The sequence below is a fragment of the Dermacentor albipictus genome, chromosome 5 (assembly GCF_038994185.2).
Source record: "Dermacentor albipictus isolate Rhodes 1998 colony chromosome 5, USDA_Dalb.pri_finalv2, whole genome shotgun sequence".
Taxonomy (NCBI): domain Eukaryota; kingdom Metazoa; phylum Arthropoda; class Arachnida; order Ixodida; family Ixodidae; genus Dermacentor; species Dermacentor albipictus.
In genome coordinates, this window is record NC_091825.1 from 117,825,216 (window position 1) to 117,847,780 (window position 22,565).

Genomic DNA, 22,565 nt, shown 5'->3' on the forward strand with positions numbered 1-22,565 from the left:
CTTCGCTATTGCTTTCTTCCGGCGATCTGGCCTCGGTAAGCTGCGCTAGGCAAGCATGTAAAGTGTGCACGAGTTGACTCCACCAAAACCATCACCGTTAATCTGTAATCGTCACTTCTTCGTCCTAATTGAGTCGCATTGTGATGTCGTTGTCGTCACAGTCGTCACAGTTGTGTCGCCGTTGTCCTTCTGAATTCTGACAATCCATGCATTGTCTAACTTCACTTTCAGAAGGGATCTAAATTACAAGTCTATATCGTTACAGACAGTACGTGGACTCCCTAAATTTGTTCTTATAAGTCATCTACAAGAAGTCTCTATTTAGACAATCCGCGGATTGTCTAAATTCACTCTGTATGTGGTCACCGTTAAGTACACATTTATAGGCAATCCATGGGAAGTCGAAATTCGTTTGTGTAGGCGCAGTCACGGCCGGTCACGGCACGCACGCGGCTAAGGTCACGGCACGCGGCTAAGAAGCACGCAGATACACACGCACGATACAGAAAAAAGCCAAGCTGCCTGCAAGCGCTTTGCGATACCGCGGCCCCCACACAAGGCCACACGTACACTCAGCTTGCACGTACGTACCACCCACCAGCACGATCGCAATCTTAACTGCCGCAAAACTGCTCCCCCATTGTGCCATATGGCACTGGCACGCTCGGCACACCCGCTGTCATCACTGCAGTCGCTCCTGTCGTGGAGGACTTTTGAAGTAACAAATCAATCCACCCAGCGCGCGAGTCATGCGGGCAGGAAGAGTTTCTGTTTTTTTTTTTTTTTTTTGACGACACCGATGGTATATCAGAGAACGGGATCTTCGTCTCGCCGCTGCCTCGTCAACAACGCCACCATGCAGCTTCCGCCAGAGAGCGCTCTACAAGCGGCCTTTCGATACGCCACCACCACCACCACCACCACCACCGCAAACAGCCGCACCTTCGCCTTTCCCGCTCTCCACCGACCCACCCAACCACCCTTCTCGAGCTTCAAGAGCCGGCTTTGAGCGAAATACAAGCGACAGCGCGGGGAAGTCGGCGAAGGAACGGAGGCCGCGGTCAAAGGCGGCTCAAAGGAAGCCGCCCCGCACGCATGGCGACCGTTAATTCTCCTCTCCAATTCGAGCAAGATAAAAGGAAACAAATAAAGAAAGAGAAGCGTCGTTTAGACCCACGGCGCGGTAACGTAAACCAAACGGACGTAGCTTGTCTGTATATGTTTACTGTTAGGCATAGCGCGTATACCTCTTTCCTTTCTGTGTGCCTGCTTTCAACTCGCAGCCTCAGCACGCGGACGTCTTCGTCGTCTGCTATGCGTGTTTGTTAAGGGACGCACGCAGTGTAAACACAAGTATAGATGTTCAACTGTGCGCGACATCAGAGACAATTTCGACCACGTCCTTCAAACGTTAGGGAAGGCAGGGAAGTTGAAAAGGGCAGAGCTTTCCTGTCTTTTTCTTTCTTTCTTTCTCTCTCTCTCTCGTTGCTGGTTCATGGCAGGGCTGGTGTCCAGTTGCCGCGGTGCAACTGACTCGGATAGCTATTGCTCGAATTACGTTTCTCGATGTTTCGGTCTTACGTTTGTCGAGAGAAACTTCCGCCTTGTAGCTAGCTATATATCCGAGCCACAGCGGCCTTGGTTGAGTCTAGATGTGGTTCTAGGTCGAAGTGACCCCGATTTCTGACTCGTATGTCGTCTCCCCCTCCTTTGGTGCCTGTTGTCTGAAACACCTGTGCCACGGGTCGCGAACTGGGGTCGGGAGCTCCCGACTACCTTGCGGTGCTTGGCCGCCGGAAACAGAATTACTTTGTTCTTCAGTCACTCGTTCGCGTTATTTCTTTCTTCGCGATTTCGAGGATTAGGGAACGGGAGAAGTGGATTTGAAAACAGAAAAAAACGAGGTCAATGTTGCGACCCATGATGCGGCGAAAAAAGGGCGCGTTATGTTCCGCACGTGCGTGTAACCAAGCCTCGTCGTTTGCATGTGTACGTGCAAGCATATACGTATATGTATATATATAATCGACAGCGAAGACATGTGCGCTTCGGGTGTCGTCTTTCTGTCTTTAGAACGGGATTGAGACGTGACCTCCAAAACTTGCGAATCTTCTCTTCATCCCTTCTCGGTTGAATTTCGCTTTTGCCTCAAGCTTTTTTTTTCTTCCTCTCTGTTCTTCCATTCTTCAGGGGAATGAGGTCGATGGTTACACACACGCAGGTCCTCGGAGAAGAGTCGAGTATCCGTCGTCCGTCGTTTTGTTTGCTACGGCGCAAATGTCATATGCTCAAGCGAAGCAGGACTCTCTTGAAACGTGAACTTTGGCCTTGACGCGTTTTGACTGCATACTGTTCTGTCTTGTGATATCTGGCGAACGCAGCAGGTGCCGCATTTTGAGTTTGTTTGTTTGTTCATTTGTTCGTTTTCTTTCGTTCATTCATGTTCGTTCGTTCGTACCTTCTTGGCCCGTCGTTGTCTAAATGTGTACCACGTGATTTCATTGTTGCTAACAACGTTGCTAACACGTACACTTGTGATTTCCTCGTGCCGAAAGACGCGACTGTGTGCACCAGCTGCACAGCTGAGCCAGCGGTTGTGTACCCAGGTATAATATTGTACTCCGTGCGCCGAAGAGCAGGAGCTCCTTTCCAATTGCTCAGTGTTTGTCAAAAACAGAAGAAGAAGACGTAGAAAGAAGTAAAGCTCTGTTTACGATTGCACTTTGGGACTAATGCTTTTTGTAGAACACTTTCGAGAAAAGGCCGCCAAAGGATCACTCACTGTGAACCCTGAAGTCTGGGAACTGCGATATCTGTCTCGATGTCAGCTGATCCGTGACTGACTAGATATCAGCTAACCCGTCAGAAACCTCATTTCCGGCTATATCCGTGGTTCGGTAGCCACTGGAAACAAACCTCGTGACGAACAAGAGAAGTCCGGGAGAATAATAGCAACGAGGAGACTTCAGTGGTAACTGCAAAGTCAGGGAAGACATCCCTGAAGAATTGATTCGAAGGTTGTTGGTTAATGTTGAGAAACTTCGGGTAAATAACGCTGCGCTTTTGCCGACAAAACCTTTGACGCCGCCGTGAAGGTGAGTTAAAATTTGGCCCTTGAAACGGTCGTGGACGTCGTCAGCGTTGTCATGCCATTATGTTAGCCGCTGCCATCACCGTCGGGTAGTCTCTATCAGGCCATCGTCGTCGGCGTCATCGTCGCGGAGTGATCATCAACATCATGGTAATACCACTGTCATCGCGTCGCGCGGTCATTGTGCCGCTGTTGAGGGACCGTCGTATTGATGTCGTCACACACACACTCTGGTAGCACTTTGTAGCCCTTTTGGCAAAACATTGTGAAACTCGAATCGAATATTCGTAGCCAGCTACCTCCAATATGCTTCGGCTGACGTTGATTACATAGAGCGTGAGATCTCCATGTCTTTTTCGAGCTACATACAACTGCGTTTGCATAGGCCCGTCTGAATATTAACACTGTAATTTACTGCTAGTCGCTAAATGAGCTATATCTTTTGAAAACTCAAACTGCAACTATGGCCATACTTTGAAGCAGCTTTTATAGCACTTCGCCTGTCGTTTCCTGAAGAGAAGAGCTGAAGGAATGCGGCGAACAGCGTAAGCTGTCACTGAGTGTCAGTTTCGACCTGAATGCGTCGGCGAGGATAGAACCGTGACGCAACACGTTCACTAAATGCGTTGCCGGCCGGGCGCCATTGACCGTATTTTGCTGTGATATTTTACAACGTGCTCGTCAGAGCACATAGCCTCGTGTGAAGGAATCCGATCACAATGGGGTTATAATTTTACGTTCCCTGGTTTGTTTGTGTGTTTGTTTGTTTTGCTATAGTTAGAGCTTTACTATGTTTTTTTTTGTTATGTGGGAATTGAGGATTTCTGGGACTTCTCAAGACTTAGTCATTCATTCCAATCCTCGGCCCATGGCCTGACACTGCAATTTCAATACGTGCAACAAAAGTATTGTTGAAGTTTCTACAGGACACCAAGCTCGACGAGCGGCTCTAGCGAGACAACTGTCTCATGTACACAAGCACTCACCACTTCTCTTACCATCATCATCCATCCCATGGTACTTTCACTCCCCTCCCCTCTTCCCCAGTGCAGAGTAGCAGACTAGAGCGCACTAGCTCAGGTCGACCTCCCTGTCTTTCCTGTCAATAAACCCAATTCAAATTCAAATTCCAACATAAAAAAAAATCGCGTTTTCATTAACCAGCCAACAAGTATCGATGTGGTCGCCGAGCAGCGGGCACGAATTCCGGCCGCAAATTAGCATCGAACGCTTCTCAGTTTTCCATTCCGTAAGAACACACGCACCGCGCGGAAAGCCTGCCTTACAGCTCGCGTTTGTAAGCTTCCCTCGTCACCCGCTAACCTCCGCCCACACCCTTCGAACAGCTGGTCAGCTCGGAGAAGCTCCTGCTGAGAAAAAGAAAAAAAAAAAACGCGGACAAGGCAGTACACATTCCTCTACGACAAGCTTTCAATATTGTAGCTATACTCGCACTCAAGCTCAGGAGGAGACGCGCCCACTTCGTCGACCGCATCCACTAGACAAGGAAGGGATGCGGTTAAGAGCTCGCGGGGTGACATTTCCGAGCGTATACCCGCGGACAGCTTCCGTTCCCTCCGCGTGTCGTGTATGGGACACACCGCAGATGACACTTCTCCGATCAACGGCCCCCTTTCGCGCTGCCCCCGAAGCCGGCTATAGCGTCCGCATGTATATATAATATCTAGACCACTTCCACATACCTACTTCAAAGCACACACGCACACGTGTTTCTTCGCATCCCTGCTAGAGAGAGAGAGAGAGCGAGGAAGTAGACCGGGATAAACCAGCCTTTCTCTCTCCTTGTCCTTTATTTTTTTTTTCTTCGAGCTCGTCCTTGCTTTTAGTGACACGCCGAGACGCGGTGACGAGGGCACTCGAAGATGCATGAAAAGGAAGACCGTGATACAGAAAAAGAGGGAGAAGGACGGGATCGGGTCGTGTGGATCGCGAAGCCAAAGCCGAAGCCACGGGCGAGTCGGACCACGCCAAGTTGGATTCACCGGGCTCGGAGCTGCAGGCGCTGGCGCAAGGCAGCTAGCTACCCCGAGGCCGTTATGCCGCCGACACATGTATACCGTGTTTACTCGTCTATAGCACGCGCGCGCTTTGTATGTTTTCGGTTTCTCGGCCAGGGTGCGGCTCTCACACGAGTCGGGCATATGTACGATCACCCGCTAAAAAGTATCAGAGACGTCGCGAATGATGAATAATGTTGACACTGCAGGCTACACGCTATAGACACGCTCGTTTATTTCTAGCGCACCATCCGACATCTTTCTTTTTTTTTTCATTTCGTAAACTCTTCTTCCTCCACTTCCTCCAACTTGCGGAATTCCGCCGAACTATAATTTGCCAAATCTATTGCAAGACTCAGAACTACTGGTTAAGTTCCGTATCAATCTTGATCGCTCCCGCTCTCAACGCCACTGCCGTCGACGCCGGAGCTTACTACCGTCTCGAAGGGTGAGGTAATACACTCTAGTATTCGATCTACACCCTATAATACACTGCCAAAGACGGTATCGTGCCGGATGCCGTCCCTGCTGCTCCAACATACCAGCAACTTCTAGCGGTGGTATAAATTGAGATCTAACCTCAAGCATTCGAAATTCTTTTGTGTGTGTGTGTGTGTGTGTGTGTGTGTGAAACTACCTTTCTTCAATATGTCGAACTCGAAATTGGCGAGTGCGCGGGCTTTACACGAATAAATACGGCATGCTCTACTTGCACTCGGCGCACGGGACCCCCGACTTTTTGAAAGACATCGCGAAAATCGCGTTTTATACAGCCGCCGCCGCCGCCCTCTCGTGGGCGGCTTCGGACACACAACTCTGTAGGCCGCGCGACAGTCCACCCCACCCGTCGCGCATTGAAGCTGGCCGCGCGGCGGCATGAAGGGGGAGGGGGGGTGCTCCTAAATAGGGGGGTGCACCTCGGCATCCGTGCCGTAGAAGAAGGTGCGTGTGTACACGGTAACAATGGACGGCTTGCAGACTTTGGGAGTCCATCGTGAGCGACTCGAATGCAGCATGCGGCGGCGTGTACCCTGTATAACGTGACGATGGTTGGGAGAAGAGGCGGACGGCAGGAGGCTTTTCCCGCATTGCCTTCGGCAATGCGGGTGAAGTGTCCCGTGCGCGCGCGCACGCCTCCAGGTCGCGCCGGGTCAGGCCAGCTAGCTCCTCGGGGCTGCTTCTTCTAGCTTCCTTATCTTTATTTTTATTTTTTCCTGAGCCCAGCGCGCACCTGCGTTGGGGGCACAAAGCTCGCGCCAAGATGCGGTCGCGTCAATAAGCGGAGCGAAGAAAGGAGTCGCAGAAAGGGAAGAGTGGGGGAGGAGAGAGAGAGAGAGCGAAGAGGGGACCGCGGGTCGAAGTCGCGAAGGCGGACCTGGGAGTCACGCCCATCGCTTCGCGATTCGCAAGAACGTGGGCGCTGTGTTGCACAGACAATGAGGGAATGGCTGTTTAAGGACCGTAAACGTCTTCACACAGGGAGAAAGATAAGAGAGCCGTGGTGCGGCTTCCGTGGGCGCGCGTACGCCAGGCTTTTGTGCCTCACGAATGTGTGTGTATGTGTGCTCGAGCTGAAGACAGAATTTCGGCTTTGTCGTAAACTGTTTGTCACGGGAAGAGTGTATGGGCTAACCAGGTGCGAGTTGGGTGCCTGCCGTTGGGCTGAATTTGCCGGCGAATGAGAACATGCACACATATATCTCTCAAGAAAGAAATCCGTAACCAGACAACGTCAAAGGAAAGTATCACCCAAAACAGCGATGGCTTCCCGACGACAGTGGCTGCGAGATCGATGATAGAGTCTACATCTACGTCGATGGCTATGTCGCCGATGGTGCGGCGACAGTAACGGAGGCGGCACGATGGCTGCAACGACACGAAGGCGATGTCGATATGCGACGACGACGGAAGTAAAAAATCACACGTCGCACAAGAGAGATCAAATGGCGGACGTGAACAAGTTTCTTTTTTTTTTTGCGACTTCGAACTAGAAAAAGAAACATGATGACGACGCCATGATGATGCGTACTGGAATGCATCATGTAACCGCGTAAACCGCAAAGGACAAAGGCGGCCTGTCCTGTGTGTTTCCTTCTTTGTCCTTTGTTGTTTGCGTGGTTACATTATGCATCCCAATATCGACCACCAACTAGCCCGCCTATCCCTGTTAAATGATGTGTACTTGCGGCTACAGAAGCTACGAAATCTGCATTGTGGAAGTAGCCTTCTAAACAAAGTAACTATAAAGTTCTGTGTAAGGTAACAGGAAGTCTGTGTCAACGTCTACACGTTATGGATGAACATGCAATGGGATGGAATTTATTGCATATTTGTTTCAATTTTATAGGGGTTCCATTTCACAGTTATCGTTGTGAAGTATTCGAAAGCTATTGAAAAAAAATTGTATTTATGAATCGCGTTCACTCGATTAAAAGAACGAAATCAAATGGTACACGCTTCTATTCGTTATTGTAAGGTTTAGAACATTCGCACGCTGCAGAACGTACACCTCGACAACGCAACATTCAGGGGAGATCGCGAAAGTCCTAACTATTCGCCCAGAGACGTCGGCTTGAACGAAGACATACAGTAAGCCCGTGGACTTCGTGTACTCGACAAGACGGGAGTCTCGGAGGCTACATTTATTTGTTTAGCACACTCGTACACGGCGCTTTTCGTGATGGCGCTGTAGAATAAACAGTGCGAATATTTTTTATCACATAACTGAACTTTTCGGGTTCACTTGAAACCACGAAACAAGAAACGTCATATTTTTCGTGGTGGAACCTTTAATATGGCCCGTTAAAACCATACTGTGCCATAGGAAAGTAAGATTATGACGCAGTTATTTCTTACCGGCTCTGGAGTAGCGGTGGAGAGCCAGTGTCACCGCCGGCGGGGTTGTTGGTTCTAACTTTACTTATGACGAGAATTTAATTAACGCTTTCGAGACGTTCCAGCATGATGTTGAAGAGATGGTCAGATTTGTAAATAGCTCATAATTGTTAGCGCAGTAAACAAAAATAGCGATGTCTAGTGACTGTTGTGATCAGGTTCTTCGTATATATAGCTCACAAGGCTTTGAGGAAAATTGTCGACTACGAGAGGGCGCTAGTAGATAGTGAGCCCTATTATCGAGCCCTCGTTGAAGAAAACAAGAACAAAGTTAGCTGCGAAGCTGTAACTGCCCCAATGTTCTACATTTTCTCACAGGAAGTCAATGCACTTGCAGTATCTCTCTCTTACAGCTTATTAAGTTCTTGCAAACAAAATGCTTCCGTCTGTTTATGTAACCACCCATTCGCAGCATAGGTAGCCTCCAGAACGCTCCGAAATCTTTGTCCCTGTGGGTGTTTCTTTAGATTAAGGAAAATGTGATGCTCATGAGGGGCCATTTCATGTGTGTAGGGCGCATGGTGCATGACTTGAAAGCCTAAGTAGATTAGCTTTGCCATTGTTTCACCATACAGTGTGTGATGGTCGCATCGTGATGCAACCGGACGACACCTTTGGAAAACTTTCCTCGATGTTTTCTTTTTTTTTATTGATATGATATAAGGAGATGTTGGCGCACAATTTAAGGCGCCGGCTACTCCTCATCTCTTGAGTGGTTCCGTCACATATCGTACAAGGTTCAAGGTTACATATCAAATAGTCTTTTCACACAAGCACCATGACTTATCACGCAGCGTTTCTACAGGAACACTATGACGTAAGGAACATACAAAATACAATGTATATGTCTCCACACTTATGTAGATGAAAGTCTCAAAAGTACAAAAGATATTTCCGTCTAACAACACATTGTCTAGTCAGCGGGTGGTACATACATTATGTAAATGCATTATACCATATATATCAGCTCCTCGATGTTTTCTTTTAGAGCGGCGAACGTCGGCGTAACCGAGCGAATGAACACAGCGAAAGATGAAAAAACGAACGCGGAGCACAGCGAGGGAGAAAAGCGGAGGAGGAGGGTAGCGTAAGAAAAGCGTAGTGCCGCGACGATGGCTACGAGATGGCGCCGGAGTAGCGCGCATCGTCTGGGAGGTCGGTTTGCGGCTGATGCTGGGAATCGAACCCACGCGTCACCCACGCGCTGCCTCTCGCGATTTCTCGTTGCTAAAGCTACTAATCTATAATTCTTTATTCTTGTTTCATTATTCATTATTTTCACCTGATATGAGGAACAACGACCATAACAAGTAATATATACGCTGCAAAGGAGCGCTCATAAGTAGCTGTCGATGGTTTGCGCCTGCATACAAACACCGAGTCCCTTTTTTCCCCACATGCGTGGATTGTAAGCACATTTAACATGCTCGAACTGGATCTATTTCTCGCACGTCTGAAAGCGTCGCGGAGTAGCCATCACAACACTACTACGTGTGTCGCTGTGCATACTCTGCGAGTGCGCAGCATATATGCTGGAGCGAAGGACGTTAGAAAGCAGCCAGCGTTGGCAGGCAACTACTGTCGGAGGAAGCTATATCCTCGGCCCATGGCCTCACACGGCAACTTCAATGCGTGCAAGTAAAGTGTTGAAGTTTATGCAGGACGACACCAAGCTCGACGAGTGGCTCTAGCAAGGCAACTGTATCATGTAGATAAGCACTCACCACTACTCTTATCATCATCATCCATCCCAGTACTTTCACTCCCCTTCCCTCTTCCCCTGTTCAGAGTAGCAGCCTAGAGCGCACCAGCTCAGGTCGACCTCTCTGTCTTTCATATCAATAAATTCTGTTCTGTATTCTAGTGTCACTCGCAAAAAGAACAATGATTCACACAACGTGGTACTCTGAACAATGGCACGTGCAATACCCGCGATCAAACTGCCGCAAGCAAAGCTTATCCTGCATTCTTCCTACGCTACTCAACAAAACGGCAAACTATCAACGCACGACCAGAGGATGCCACAGTTTCCACCTCCATTGAAGCTTTCGCGGTCACACGAAGGAAATATATATGTTCTCATTTACTGATTTGTTACCTAATTAGGCAACAACTACTTTCGATAATATACCACTAATCGATCATATATCGCTTGCATTTCCTACATTCACCTTAAGCAACGCTCTCGCGTACCACTGTCATCTGCTTTGAAATGCGGCGAGTCGCAGGCCAGTCACGCTGACAACCCAGGTTTTTTTCTTTGCCTCGTCCACTTCCTGTACTCATGTACATCTGATTTTGGGTCAACCTTGGTTTGATTTGATTTGACTTGACATGGTGGCTTTGACATTTGCAGGCACAGAAACCGAAACAGGCCTTATACTGGGTTTCTCACTTTCAACACCTGAATGGCCAGCTTTAAAATTGGCAACCCAAGTTTAATTGTGCCATATTCAGCGCCACTGTCGCTTAATGTTTGTGACATTTCATCGTGGATTTGCTTCGCGCTTTTACCTTCGAGAAACAGAAACTTGGTTATGGTCATCTGCTCTTCCACACTGAACTTTTCTTGAGGTTCCTCCATGTCACTTTGGACCTGAAAAAGAAAGTTAAGCTCGAGACACTAGTAGCTGAGTTTTGCACCGTTGAATGTAGACAAATCGACAATGCACCCGGCAATTCACAGTAACACTGCTCCATTTTTCTTTGTAAGGCTCAATAGCTACCTACAGTCCAATACCAAGTTTACAACTACGTGACACTAAAAAATGTGTTGCAGTTTTACTGCGTCAATTAAGGCGTCTAACAATCGACAAAATAAATCAAATTACACGATTCACTCGCTTCTTTCGTGAACATATTAATATTAAAAACAGGTTCACAGCCATACAGGAACGTCTGAGAACGATGTTGGATATATCCATTTTAGTAACACTGCTTTCTTTTTTTTTTCGTGTAGACAAGTAGTTTATAACCTGCTGCTGCATTTATGTGTGTGTGTGGGGGGGGGGGGGGGGGCATGTGTGTGTGGTATTGTGGAAAGACGCTATAGCATCAACTTCTTAAATGTGTCATCGGCATACGGCTGTAACGTCACCTATACTTCCTCATTTGTGTATATACAAATGATAAACAACAAGACAACACTGTGGCTCGTACCGCAAGTGGTCCGCATCATCAAGTGATTTACACGAAGAGGCGAAATTGTTCTATCAACCTCTAACTACGTTTCCAAACCGTTTATAACGTGCGAAATAAACAAAAACATACGAGCAGCCCGATATATATATACACTCTTTTTTTTTACGCAGAACATCTTTTGCCTAATAGCGTGTTGTACAGTTCTGTAGCGAGGCCACGCTTGTGATATCCCTTCGGGGGCTCACGGGATTCGCGGCACACTCTCTGTGCCGGTAATCCGCTTCCCGCGGTCACGCTTACAGAGGACGCGACGAAAATACCCCTTAATCCCGCTTCATCGGCATTCAAAACTCGAGGTCCCGTCACAAAAGACGACGTCCCGCCCCCCTATATAGCCGCGCGCACAGGGCTCGCGCGTATACACGTGCGATTCGAAATCCACCGGATCATCAGCGAGAAGGAAATCCCGGATCAAGACCCGCGCCTGTGCACAATAGGCGTTTAAAAGAAGACCGCGCGTGCCTATGCTACACACAGCCGCATTCCTCTCCCCAGAAAAGAAAGCACGACAAACGTTGGGTTCCTAACGCTCCAAGAAGACCCGATCCGTTTCGCGCATGCGCGTTCTTCGCCGTCCCGAGCATCCACTCGAAGCGCGAGGTGTGCGTTTATACGCCCCACAATGGGCACGCCGCGGTTAATACGGTATTAGAATGCCCCCTCCCCCGCTCTTCCAACCTACATATGCAAAAGTGTTAAGAGACAAGACGTGCGCTCAGCCGAGTCGGGTATTTTGCGGCCCCGGAATCCGATCACGGCGAGTTCCGTGAGTCTACTGTATAAAACGGGTTAAAAGAGGAAGCTCAAAAGAATACGAATACTTTCGAACGAGGAGGGAGAAAAAGCAACGTGTTTAGAGCGATGTTTGATAATAGAGAGCCGGACACAACGACGAACTAGAGTTGCTCTATAACCCAGCGTGGAAAGGGTGAAAGATGGGGGGGGGGGTTGCTCCGACAGATCCTCTTCAAATACTGAGGCATGCAGAAGAGGCTGCGTAGTACAGGCCAGCAGGAGAAGCCTGTCCCGAAGGCAAAGACGTTATACGGCGCGGGTTGAACCATGCAGGGGCGGCTTCTCAGACAGAGCTATACGTATGTGCCCGGCGCAGTGGACCTATACATTTTCTCATTTACTTCTTTTTTTTTTGTCTTCTTATATTTAGTTCCCTAGCGGCGAGGCAGTGATGTCCACCACAATGAAAAGGAGGGAGGTGTTGTCATGTGTTCGTAGATTATCGAACGTCACTGAAGGATTAACGCCAATAGAGGGGAAAACGCCGCTCAAAGCAAGCAAGTCGCCGCCGCCGTCCAAGTAGAATGCGCTCCACATCACAGGGGTCTCTTGCCGGACCCCGGCCCATGCACGATGTATGGTGGTTATGGTATATACAAGACCCTGCTGTATACACGTGGCTGGTCAATACCCGCCTTTCAACGCGGTTAGATTCTGCGGCAGCCTGTGTAGGTAGCGCCGCAGTGTATAGTATAATAATACGGGCGCTTATGTGCAGGTTCGGCACACACGCACACATGCACACACATAGGGATCGGTGCTCTTGCAAAGCGGGCCCGGTCGGTTGGCTTTCGTCAACTGGGCGCAAAGGGATATCGGCCAGCGTAGAGAGAGAGAGAGAGTATGTGTGTGTGTGTGTGTGTGTGTGTGTGTGTGTGTGTGTGTGTGTGTGTGTGTGTGTGTGTGTGTGTGTGTGTGTGTGTGTTTGTGTGTGTGCTGTAGAGGAGGCGAGTCCATGGTAGCATAGCGAGTGTAATGAAACGGGACAGGCTCCCGGAGAAAGAGAAGAAAAAGAAAGGAGGTAAGGAGAGAGAGGGATGCGTTCAAAACTCGACGTTGGGATAAAGAAAGTGAGAAAGAGAAATGAAAAAAAAAAAGGAGGACGAAGGGAGTAGTTAAATAAGGAAGGGATGTAAAGGGCATCGGCGAGCAGGAGCAGACAAAATCGGCGAGGAACACTGTATGCAGAGGGCGCGCACCTCGCGTAGCCAGGAGCGGCGAAGCAGCGGGAGCCACGCCGGGCCCGCTATGTACACAAGCACAAAAGCCGATAATCCGGCGGGGATCGGCCGCCCCGGTCACACAATCGGATCAGGAACCAATTGTCGGTAAAAATGGGAACCGAGGGTTGTTGGAAGGGAAGCAAGGCGGGGGGAGGGGGAATAGAGGGGAGGGTGTTCCCTAGAGTAGCTGGGGGCGAGGGAGGCAGCGGCTTTATTATTTGCGGTCGCCGCGCCGCGGCGCTGCGCGCGTTGTCGGTGTACGCAGGTTCGGACGGCCGCGGTACCGGCCAAAGAGCCGGTGTCTACTGCCCGCGCTTTCTCTTTATTAGCCGTACGCATGCGACTACGACTGCTGCTGCGCTAGTGTCCTCACATTGTACGTGCGTGCGTGTGTACGTGCGTGTGTGCGTGCGTAAGAGTGCGTGCGTCAGGGATACACGAAGTTGGCGTGCTCCCCCGACATCGCTCGCTCGCGTCGCAGTGGTCGCGTAGGTGCGTACACCGCGCGGGCCGCCGCACCGTTTTGTCGTCGGCGGGGGCCCGCGAGCGTATTTGCCTTGCAAATGAGCCTTCGTTTGCATCGCTTGGCTGTATCTGCCTGTGCTTCTTTCTTTCTTTTCTTTTTAACGAACTGCAACTGTCGGCGGCCTCTTTCCGTGGACGGATCTTTTTTTTTTCTTTTTTCTCTCTCTCTCCTTTTTATAGTTTGTGACTTTGTAAACCTATCTGTTTTTTCTTTCGTCTCTTTCGAGGCGTGTCGTTAATGCGAGAGTTACTGTCTAGTTTGGCGGTACATTATAGGAGAAAGCAAGTTCGTGGAGTACACAAGAGCTAACGAGGAGCAGTGACAAGCACTGACGAGGGTCTTTGTCTGACGCTGTTTGCTTTTGCATCGTCAATATTTAATAATGACTCGCCCCAACCACCACCTTGACGAACAATATTACTTATATTTATTTTTAATTTTTCTCTGCTCGACGGCATTTTGGTTTTTGAGGGACCAACCGACTGATCGGAGTAAGGTATTACGTGAAGACCCATTTGTGATCTCAAGACTCTCAATAAAGCTTTTCCATCCATCCATCTATCGGCATATCGGCATCCATCTATCGGCATCTATCGGCATCTATCGGCATCTATCGGCATCCATCTATCGGCATCCATCTATCGGCATAAAAAATACCTGCGCGATCTGTGACTGTGGTATTCATACTGTTAGCCTTTTTACGTGCGACAGCGGCCTTCGATAAGTGCCGCGGCACTCATACGTATCTCAATAAATCTGTTTGTAAAGTAAGCTTTCACGTAAGTGCGCTTTATATGCGGAGAAACCAGCTTCACCGGGACCTAATTGAATTCTAATTTTATTTTCTGGCGAGTGCCACCTTATTCGAAGTGTTTACGAGCACGCAAAAGGTCCATGCTTGGAGAAAGTTTCTCTTGATATATATTATTAGGCACGAAAAGTACGAAAGCTAATGAAATTAACGCTGCGTTTCCTTATGGCGAAGGAGATCGGTATAGGTGCAGCTCCTGCAGGCTATTGTCTTTGTGCGGGGCGCCCGGTCACAGCGGTGAAGCCACTAAGACGAAAGCCAGTCGAAATAGACGCGTGCGTCCACCTCCTCGTCCACAATGTACCGGTGTGCACAGTCTTTGAAATAAACCCGAAAGATCTCACCAAGCGCATGCGCCAGCACAAAGCAACAATACAAGTGCCATCAGGATTAGGGTGGCCAACCGTCCCAAATTTAGCGGCACAGTCCCGACGTCAGAGTAAGTGTCCCGTGTCCCGACGTGACACAGTCAAGACGGCCAAATGACCTTACTTTTTTCTTTTCTTTCTTAGTCGACTGGATAACAACAAATAGACCAGATTTTCTTTTTCTGATGCCTGGCAGCTTGATTGCGCATTCTTATCGTTGGTAAACGCAACAGCGCAAACACCTAAGACGAGCCACAAAAAGGAAAGACACGACACACACTGGCGTCTTAGGTATTTGCGCTGTTACGTTTAGTTCAGAATTATGTACCAACTAGGCCCAAATGAAGTGTTATCGTTGGCATTCTGTCACAGTGTCATAAACATAAAGGCGGCTTAGCTTTTGTAGTGGTTCAAGTTCAAATTGCAGGCCCTAGCCACTCACAGCCTCTCTGTTCGCATTGGTAGCCGTGTTATTCAGGTAACTGTGCTGCACCTTTCTCGCTCTAAATCGCGACACGCACTGTAAAATAATTTACACCTTTAAAAGTGAAAAAGGGTGTAAATGTGTCTGTAACTGACACCCTTATGATGTCCGTTACGCGATTACACCCTAACGGTAGGAGTTATACGCACATTTACACCCTTTTCACTTGTAAGGGTGTAAATTATTTTACAGTGCGGCAGTACTAAAATAAAATGTTTAACTTTGTTGCACGCGCGGCCTAGCGGATCCTGCACTGGCAGGGTCGGTAGTCGCCAGCAGCACCCATACCCCTATTCAACCGCCCCCCCCCCCCCCCCACCCACCCACTAACCCCCGTACTGAGTTCTTCCATTCGAGAGTTGGCAAGCCTAGTCAGGACCCGCTGCGGTAGATTAGTGACTATGGTGCACTGTTGAGCTGATAATCAATCCGGAGCCACCCACTAGGTCGTGCCTTATGATCGAATCGTATACTTTTGGGACATGAAACCCCGGAATTCAATTTTCTTTAAAATTTAACTACAACCGGCGCGCACTACACACTTCACCGCTCAAACTTACCATCACAATCGTGGTTCTAGATGCGAACACTCCTTTTCAGTTAACACGAGTGACGGTACACCGATATATACGTCATTCTAATTTTGAAGATTTCAAGAATTTCGTTGGCAACTCGTGTTCTGTCCCATCTTAAAAAAAAATGTTACCGCCCTAATTACTGCGGCTGCATGATGGGCTGAAGGATCATCCTCTCCCGAGTCTGTACCTTGTTTTCTTGTTCTTTCTGCCTCTGGTTTACACATTACCCTGTCCTCTGTGATACTTTTGTTGCGATAACAGTTGTTGCGATAACTCCAGGCGAATTCCCGTCGTCGTTGTCGCCGTGAGTTTCCGTATAAATTTCAAGTGCCGTGAGATCGAAGTCGTGGGCCGTGTGATTTAGGTGCGAGGGAAAGCACGCGAGGATGAGCCGAGAGGGATGGCGGGTTGGTGCGGTGGCGTCTTCCCACACGCGCAAAGGACGAAGGCGGCTGCTCGCGGGCCGAGTTTCCGCGCGCGCAAGGAGGAAACCTGGAGCCGTGCGCACGATAGGGAAGAAGGGGGGGGGGCAAGGGTAGCGCGCGCAAGGAGGAAAGCATGGGACGTGCGCACGATGGGGAGGGAGAGGGGAAAGAAGGAAGGGGAAGGGTAGCGCGCGTCTTTGTTTCTGCAGCGGTTCCGCAAGGCACGGCCGCGCTTGTCCTATCTTGGAGGTAATCTGCGATGAGTTCGAAGGCCAGCCTACCCGTTATAGTTGATGGCTTTGTGTGCACTGTGTTCTCGCGCACCTATAGTTCGCGTTGAAGCGAAAGGCAACACAAAGGGGAATTCGCTCGCCACTGCTGCCGCGATTCATCACGCCAGCGTTCTGACAGCGAATATCCACAGTCGTCGAGTGAGATGTGTTCATGGTTGCCATTTGCGCGCGTGGCACCGCGATTGTTAGATTAGTTAGAGAGCGAATGTTCACAGCAGTTTATGTAGCTGAGGAAACCACTAACCTTACTGCGTGCGGATGTCTAAGGATTCGCCATCGCTATGAGTGCTTCGCCTTTCGGGCGAAACTGCGACTTTTTTCTCTCCCCTTACGCTAGCTTACTCTTTTTATCCTCTCACGTCTTTGCCAGTTTCAATGTAGCCAACGAGAACAACGTTTGGTTATAACCTTCCTGCCATTGCATAAATGATTTTTTTTCACACATACCTCATCATTTCATTCAAACAGCTTAACGTTGTGGATAAGTCAGTGACATATTGGTTGCCGATAATCCTTTCGTACGATGAAAATGCATCATTTGATCAGTAATCACACCCTCCTGATGCCCATGAGATGCCTAACGTAGGATACCTAAACTGAAATTCTACCTGTCCGATCCGAGCGACTGTGTCATGTGCCGGGTTCGACGTCCTTTCTGCCCGTACAGGTACTGCATTTTACCTAGTCTTATTAAGCAGGGCAGCGAGATCCCAATACCCTACACGTTTCAGTCTCGACCGGCCGGACGAAAGCGCATTGCTTTAACGAATGTATATTTACTCGCAAAAGTCCCCAGACTTCCTCCCCCTCCCCCATCCACCCCGCCCCCTCCTTTTCAGCTGCCTCTCCAGGGATCCCCCGTCCATCGAAAGGCGACGGGGCGCGCGTCAGAGAGCGTAGTAATACGCGTAAGCCTCCACTTGCACGGCAGCCTATAGTGTTACGTCGGCTTCGAATGTTTGCACGCGGGCCGGGCCCGGACGATACCCACTCGGGGTTTCGCCGCTGTCGGCCAGACTGTGCACACACACAACAGGAGCGTAGCAAATAGAGTGATTTGAGAGCGGGACAGAGCAACAGGAAAGGGAGGTATAAAGGCAGAGGGGCGCAACAGATGGATACCGAAAACCGGGGGAGTCGGGGGGAGAGCCCCGGGCTCATCTCCATTGCAAATGGAGTGGACTTCGTGAATGCCTCTCTACACCCCCCACCCACCCCCCTGCTACTTCCACTCCCCCTCTCCACCGCGGCAATACGCCCGCTCACTGGCATTGACAAGTTTGTATTATAACCCGCATGTACATACGTTGTTTGAGCTCTCACTTAGTGGGTGTAGTTAGGTCGAACCAGGGCGCTCAATCTGTAGTACGCCATTCTGGAAAGCTCGTTTGACTTTCTCTTTTGTATACCCATACCTCGCCTTCCTTTTTTCTTTCTTTTTGCCTTTTACTGAGCTTTACTTTGACTTGTCAAGCTTTCCTTTTCTCTAAGTACACCTGACTGCGTAGTCGTATGCGTCGCGCCTATATCAACTACTATCACAGTGACGCCTACAAATAAATGCCCACGTTTAAAAGTTATTGTGCAGTAGTTGCTACAAGTAAATGTTGAAACGCAGTTTGTCTCCTTTTGGTTATCTAATGCCGGGTCTAAATGGCGTCTATAATAAAAAGCTGTCGTGTGACTTTTTCATTTTCTCACGAGATCATAAAAATCTTCCATTTTCATAACACTTAAAGTGAGAAGAATGCTTACATATGGTAGTGGTACTGTAGCTTCATGATCCGATACCTATAGGGTAAGACTTCTGCCGCAAGTGTAGTTCAGGTGAAGGTGACGTACCTTACGGGGGAACTTCGCTGGCCTACGCGGTGGTGCTCATGCGGCACTTCACGAATGCGAATCCATAGGCGTGAGCACAAGAGGGCCAGGTATGCTGTGCGACCCCCCCCCCCCCCCCCTCTACAAGCCTGCTGCTGTGGGAATACCTAATATCAAGTGCACAGCCGTTACTTTCGTGCCCTATTAGCGACTTCGATGATTGCAATATAGTCTGGCGCCTTCTAATAGAAAGCCCTGTGCACGCCTATGCTCGAAGCTACAACAAATGAGGGCAAAACTTCTGATCAATCTGCAAAGTTTAAGCGGTACTCAGTTGACATAGAATCAAGAGCTACGTCTTTTTTTTTTCGCGGACATTGTAGATGAGACTAAGACTCTTGTCGAAAACGTTGGTTTCAGGCAGAGGCATCCCTTGTTGGGCCACCGTTTACCACTTCAAATCTCTATGTCCCATTGACCTACTTATAATGCTTAGATATCGTATGGTCTGCATTTTGTTTTCGGCAGAGCCTGTAACTCGTCTGTTTTACATAAGCATAACACATGTCGTCAATGACGATGGCGTTCGAAAGCTCATGCCCATAGCTGCGTGCGTATACGTGTAGTGTAAGGCTTAAAAGCGTGCGCTATTAAATAACTTATTCTGCGTTTCTTGATTTTTTTTCGTTGATGCAGATGTCCAGATGCGAGGCGTAAGAACCGGCACCAAACGGCCATGGGGGAACCACTGCCGACGAGCCAGGTGGGCTCCGACTCGGAGCTGGACGTCGAGGACGACGACGAGGAAGACTGCGGCAGCACCAGAGCCGAGCCGTCCTCATCCGCCAAGAAGGCGGCCGGCGCCCTGGGCTTCTCCATCGCACGCATCATGGCCCCGGACAAGGCGCACAGGAACAGCGCGTCTTCCGCCGCCTGCTCGCTCTCGGCGATGCTCCACGACTGGCGCCGAAAGCTGCAGGCCTCCGGGGCGACCTGGATCAGGCCCTCGCTGCCGTACGGCGGCCCTCACCACAACCCCGGAGTCGAGCGCCAGGACTCGACCCTAGCCCTGGGCATCGCCACGACCGCGCTGAGCCAGCTGGCCAGGCTACACCAGGGAGGAGGCGGCGGTCTCGTCTACCCCTGGCTGCAGCAGGCTTCCGACGGCCTCGCCTCCTCGACGCCGGCGTCGGGGCTGCCAGACGTCGCGACCCACGCAGAGCAGACGACGGCGAGGCTGGTGCGACCTCAGCCGCGCCTGGCAACCATGGCGTGCGAGGTCCTGAAGCACTCCCGGCTGCAGGACACGGAAAAGGCCGCCGCAGGAGCAGGCGGAGGCGGCGGAGCCGGCGGAGCCGGCGGAGCCGGCAACAAGCAGAAGACATTCACGTGCACCGAGTGTGGGAAGGTGTTCAACGCGCACTACAACCTGACGCGACACATGCCCGTGCACACGGGCGCCCGGCCGTTCGTGTGCAAGGTGTGCGGCAAGGGCTTCCGGCAGGCCAGCACGCTGTGCCGCCACAAGATCATCCACACCCAGGAGAAGCCGCACAAGTGCGCCACCTGCGGCAAGGCGTTCAACCGCAGCTCGACGCTGAACACTCACGTGCGCATCCACGCGGGCTTCAAGCCCTGGGTGTGCGAGTACTGCGGCAAGGGGTTCCACCAGAAGGGCAACTACAAGAACCACCGGCTCACGCACACGGGCGAGAAGGCGTACAAGTGCAGCGTGTGCAACAAGGCCTTCCACCAGGTGTACAACCTCACCTTCCACATGCACACGCACAACGACAAGAAGCCCTACACGTGCAAGGTGTGCGGCAAGGGGTTCTGCAGGAACTTTGACCTCAAGAAGCACTCGCGAAAGCTTCACGAGAGCGTCGTCGCGTCCAGCACAACTCCGTCGCGCCGACCGTCGCCCGCCGAGACCACGGTGGTGGCGAGGTTCCAGCAGCTGCACGCCGCCCCGTTCGTGGCCGCGTCCGGGATCCTCGTCGACCGCGCCATGATGCCCGCCGGGCTCCTCTGACCTGCGGCGAGGAGGCGCGGCGTACGGCACCGTTCTCAAGCAGCAGACCACCGCCGGTGTACGGTTCCGCGGGCGATCTGACGTATTACCTGCGCCTGCAACTTGGAGTGCGCGGCGTCCGAGACCTCCAGTGCGCTCCTCTTCTCACGCATAATGGTCTCGGAGGCCACGGTAGCTCCCCAACGGGCTCCGACAGTCAAGGCAGGGGGCGTACACATCGCTACCAGAATTCACGTCGCAACATGTGTAGGAAGTGATGCATTGCCGATGCGGCGTGCGGTACGTCGACAAGATGGCCGCTCTGACTGGAGGGACGTCTCGGAAACGTGGTGGCCCATGCTGCTGTTGTCACGACCCTACAAAGTCGAATAGCTCGCGGAATCGTACCCCGTGTCACTTGCTTTATGTGCCGACATTCCCGGACCAGACTTACGCAAGAGGAATGCAGTGTTGTTGAACCAAGCATGAGCTACTGGACGATTCACTTTAAAGGACTGCACTTTGCTGAGCGCAGTTGTTGGGTGTGTGTGGTGTACCACGACAGATCAAGTCCGTGTGGGACACTTGCTGTGCTTACCCTCTGCCCATATGGGTCCCTGATCGTGGAACTTGTTGAATTGAGTCATAAATGCAGATCTGTTTAGTTTGTAATAATTAAGGCGGAGGTGCAAATGCGTGTGAAATGTTTGCGGAATGTGTGTTACAGAATCCGAGACGCGTCCAGCCTCGCGGAAACATTTGTCACAACATTCTCTGGTGCTGTTATAGCAGACCGCGCCAATTACGCTCAGTGTCGGCGTATTGAAAAAAAAAACACCAATAAATCACGGGGTGGCAGCGGGCTTTATGACACGATATGTGCATATGTAAGCATGGTGGGCTCGTAGGAAACCGCACCTGATCACGACTCAAAGAGAACACGCAAGTAACCTTCTCCTACTTTAGAACTGAAGAGCTTGGGCTAATATTCTTCACGAAGTCCATATCATGGCCATTTATTTTCCCTTGAGGAATAATGCTTACGATAGCGCATGTAGGGACTAACGAACGGCCAAAATAACGCTGCAATGTCTGTGTGCACATCACCAGGCAGGTCACAACGGTTTTTTGTTCTGTTTTTTTTTTCCCGGCCATCTAACCAGTATCATAGTATCAAAACAAGCTCACACTCGCCTTCAACTGCCCTTCCAACGGGAAAAGCTTCAGCATAGATGGTGGCTTCTGGTTACTCTTATTCTTTTTTTTTTCATATGTCCCGGGGTTCAGGCGTGATGAAACGAACAATGTTGCATTACTCCACAAGTAGAACCAACTGAAGCGGTGTTCCCGCATTTGTGGGCTTGGTTCCCCCATGTGTGAAAAATAAGAAGAGAAAAAAAAAGCTTTCCAAGGAAATACACAGAATCTCATTAGATATTTTTTATTTAAAAAAAACTAAAAACATCCATTTTCAAATTGTTCCATTTGTCAAAGAGAGCTCGGGCTAAAGCGCTGCTGTACAAACTAACGGCACGACCGAAACGCCAAGGCTTTTCTAGATGTATGGCATGGCATTATACCTCTCAGCGTATAGGAATGTGGGTTAATTTACACCCAATACGTTATTGCCGGCACCTGACTTCCGTGGCAGCGGTAGTGGTACAGAGCAATACATGTATGCTAAACACTCCAATACAAGACCGTGAATCTAGTTATTTTCGAAATAAGACGACTACAGCTAAGTGACTAGCACAAAGGCTCGATTTAAGCAGGAGGAACATGTAATGCAACATATATATATATATATATATATATATATATATATATATATATATATATATATATATATATATATATATATATATATATATATATATATATATATATATATATATATATATATATATATATATATATATATATATATATATATATATATATATATATATATATATATATATGGCAGTGCCGGAAACTCCTAATATGCAGTTCAGTTTTCATCACTGAGCAAGCTCCACTACATCG

The 22,565-nt window shown here is 49.7% G+C and overlaps 1 protein-coding gene across 1 annotated transcript in view; it reads left to right on the forward strand.

Moving 5' to 3' along the window:
• Positions 1–22,326, forward strand: part of LOC135916144 (fez family zinc finger protein 2-like) — a 74,019-nt gene extending 51,693 nt beyond the window's left edge. Inside the window, exon 3 of the mRNA XM_070539719.1 lies at positions 19,226–22,326. Within this exon, the coding sequence (XP_070395820.1) occupies positions 19,226–20,561 (1,336 nt within the window). The 3' untranslated portion in view covers positions 20,562–22,326. The remainder of the gene's footprint in view (positions 1–19,225) is intronic.
• Positions 22,327–22,565: the final 239 nt, after the last annotated feature.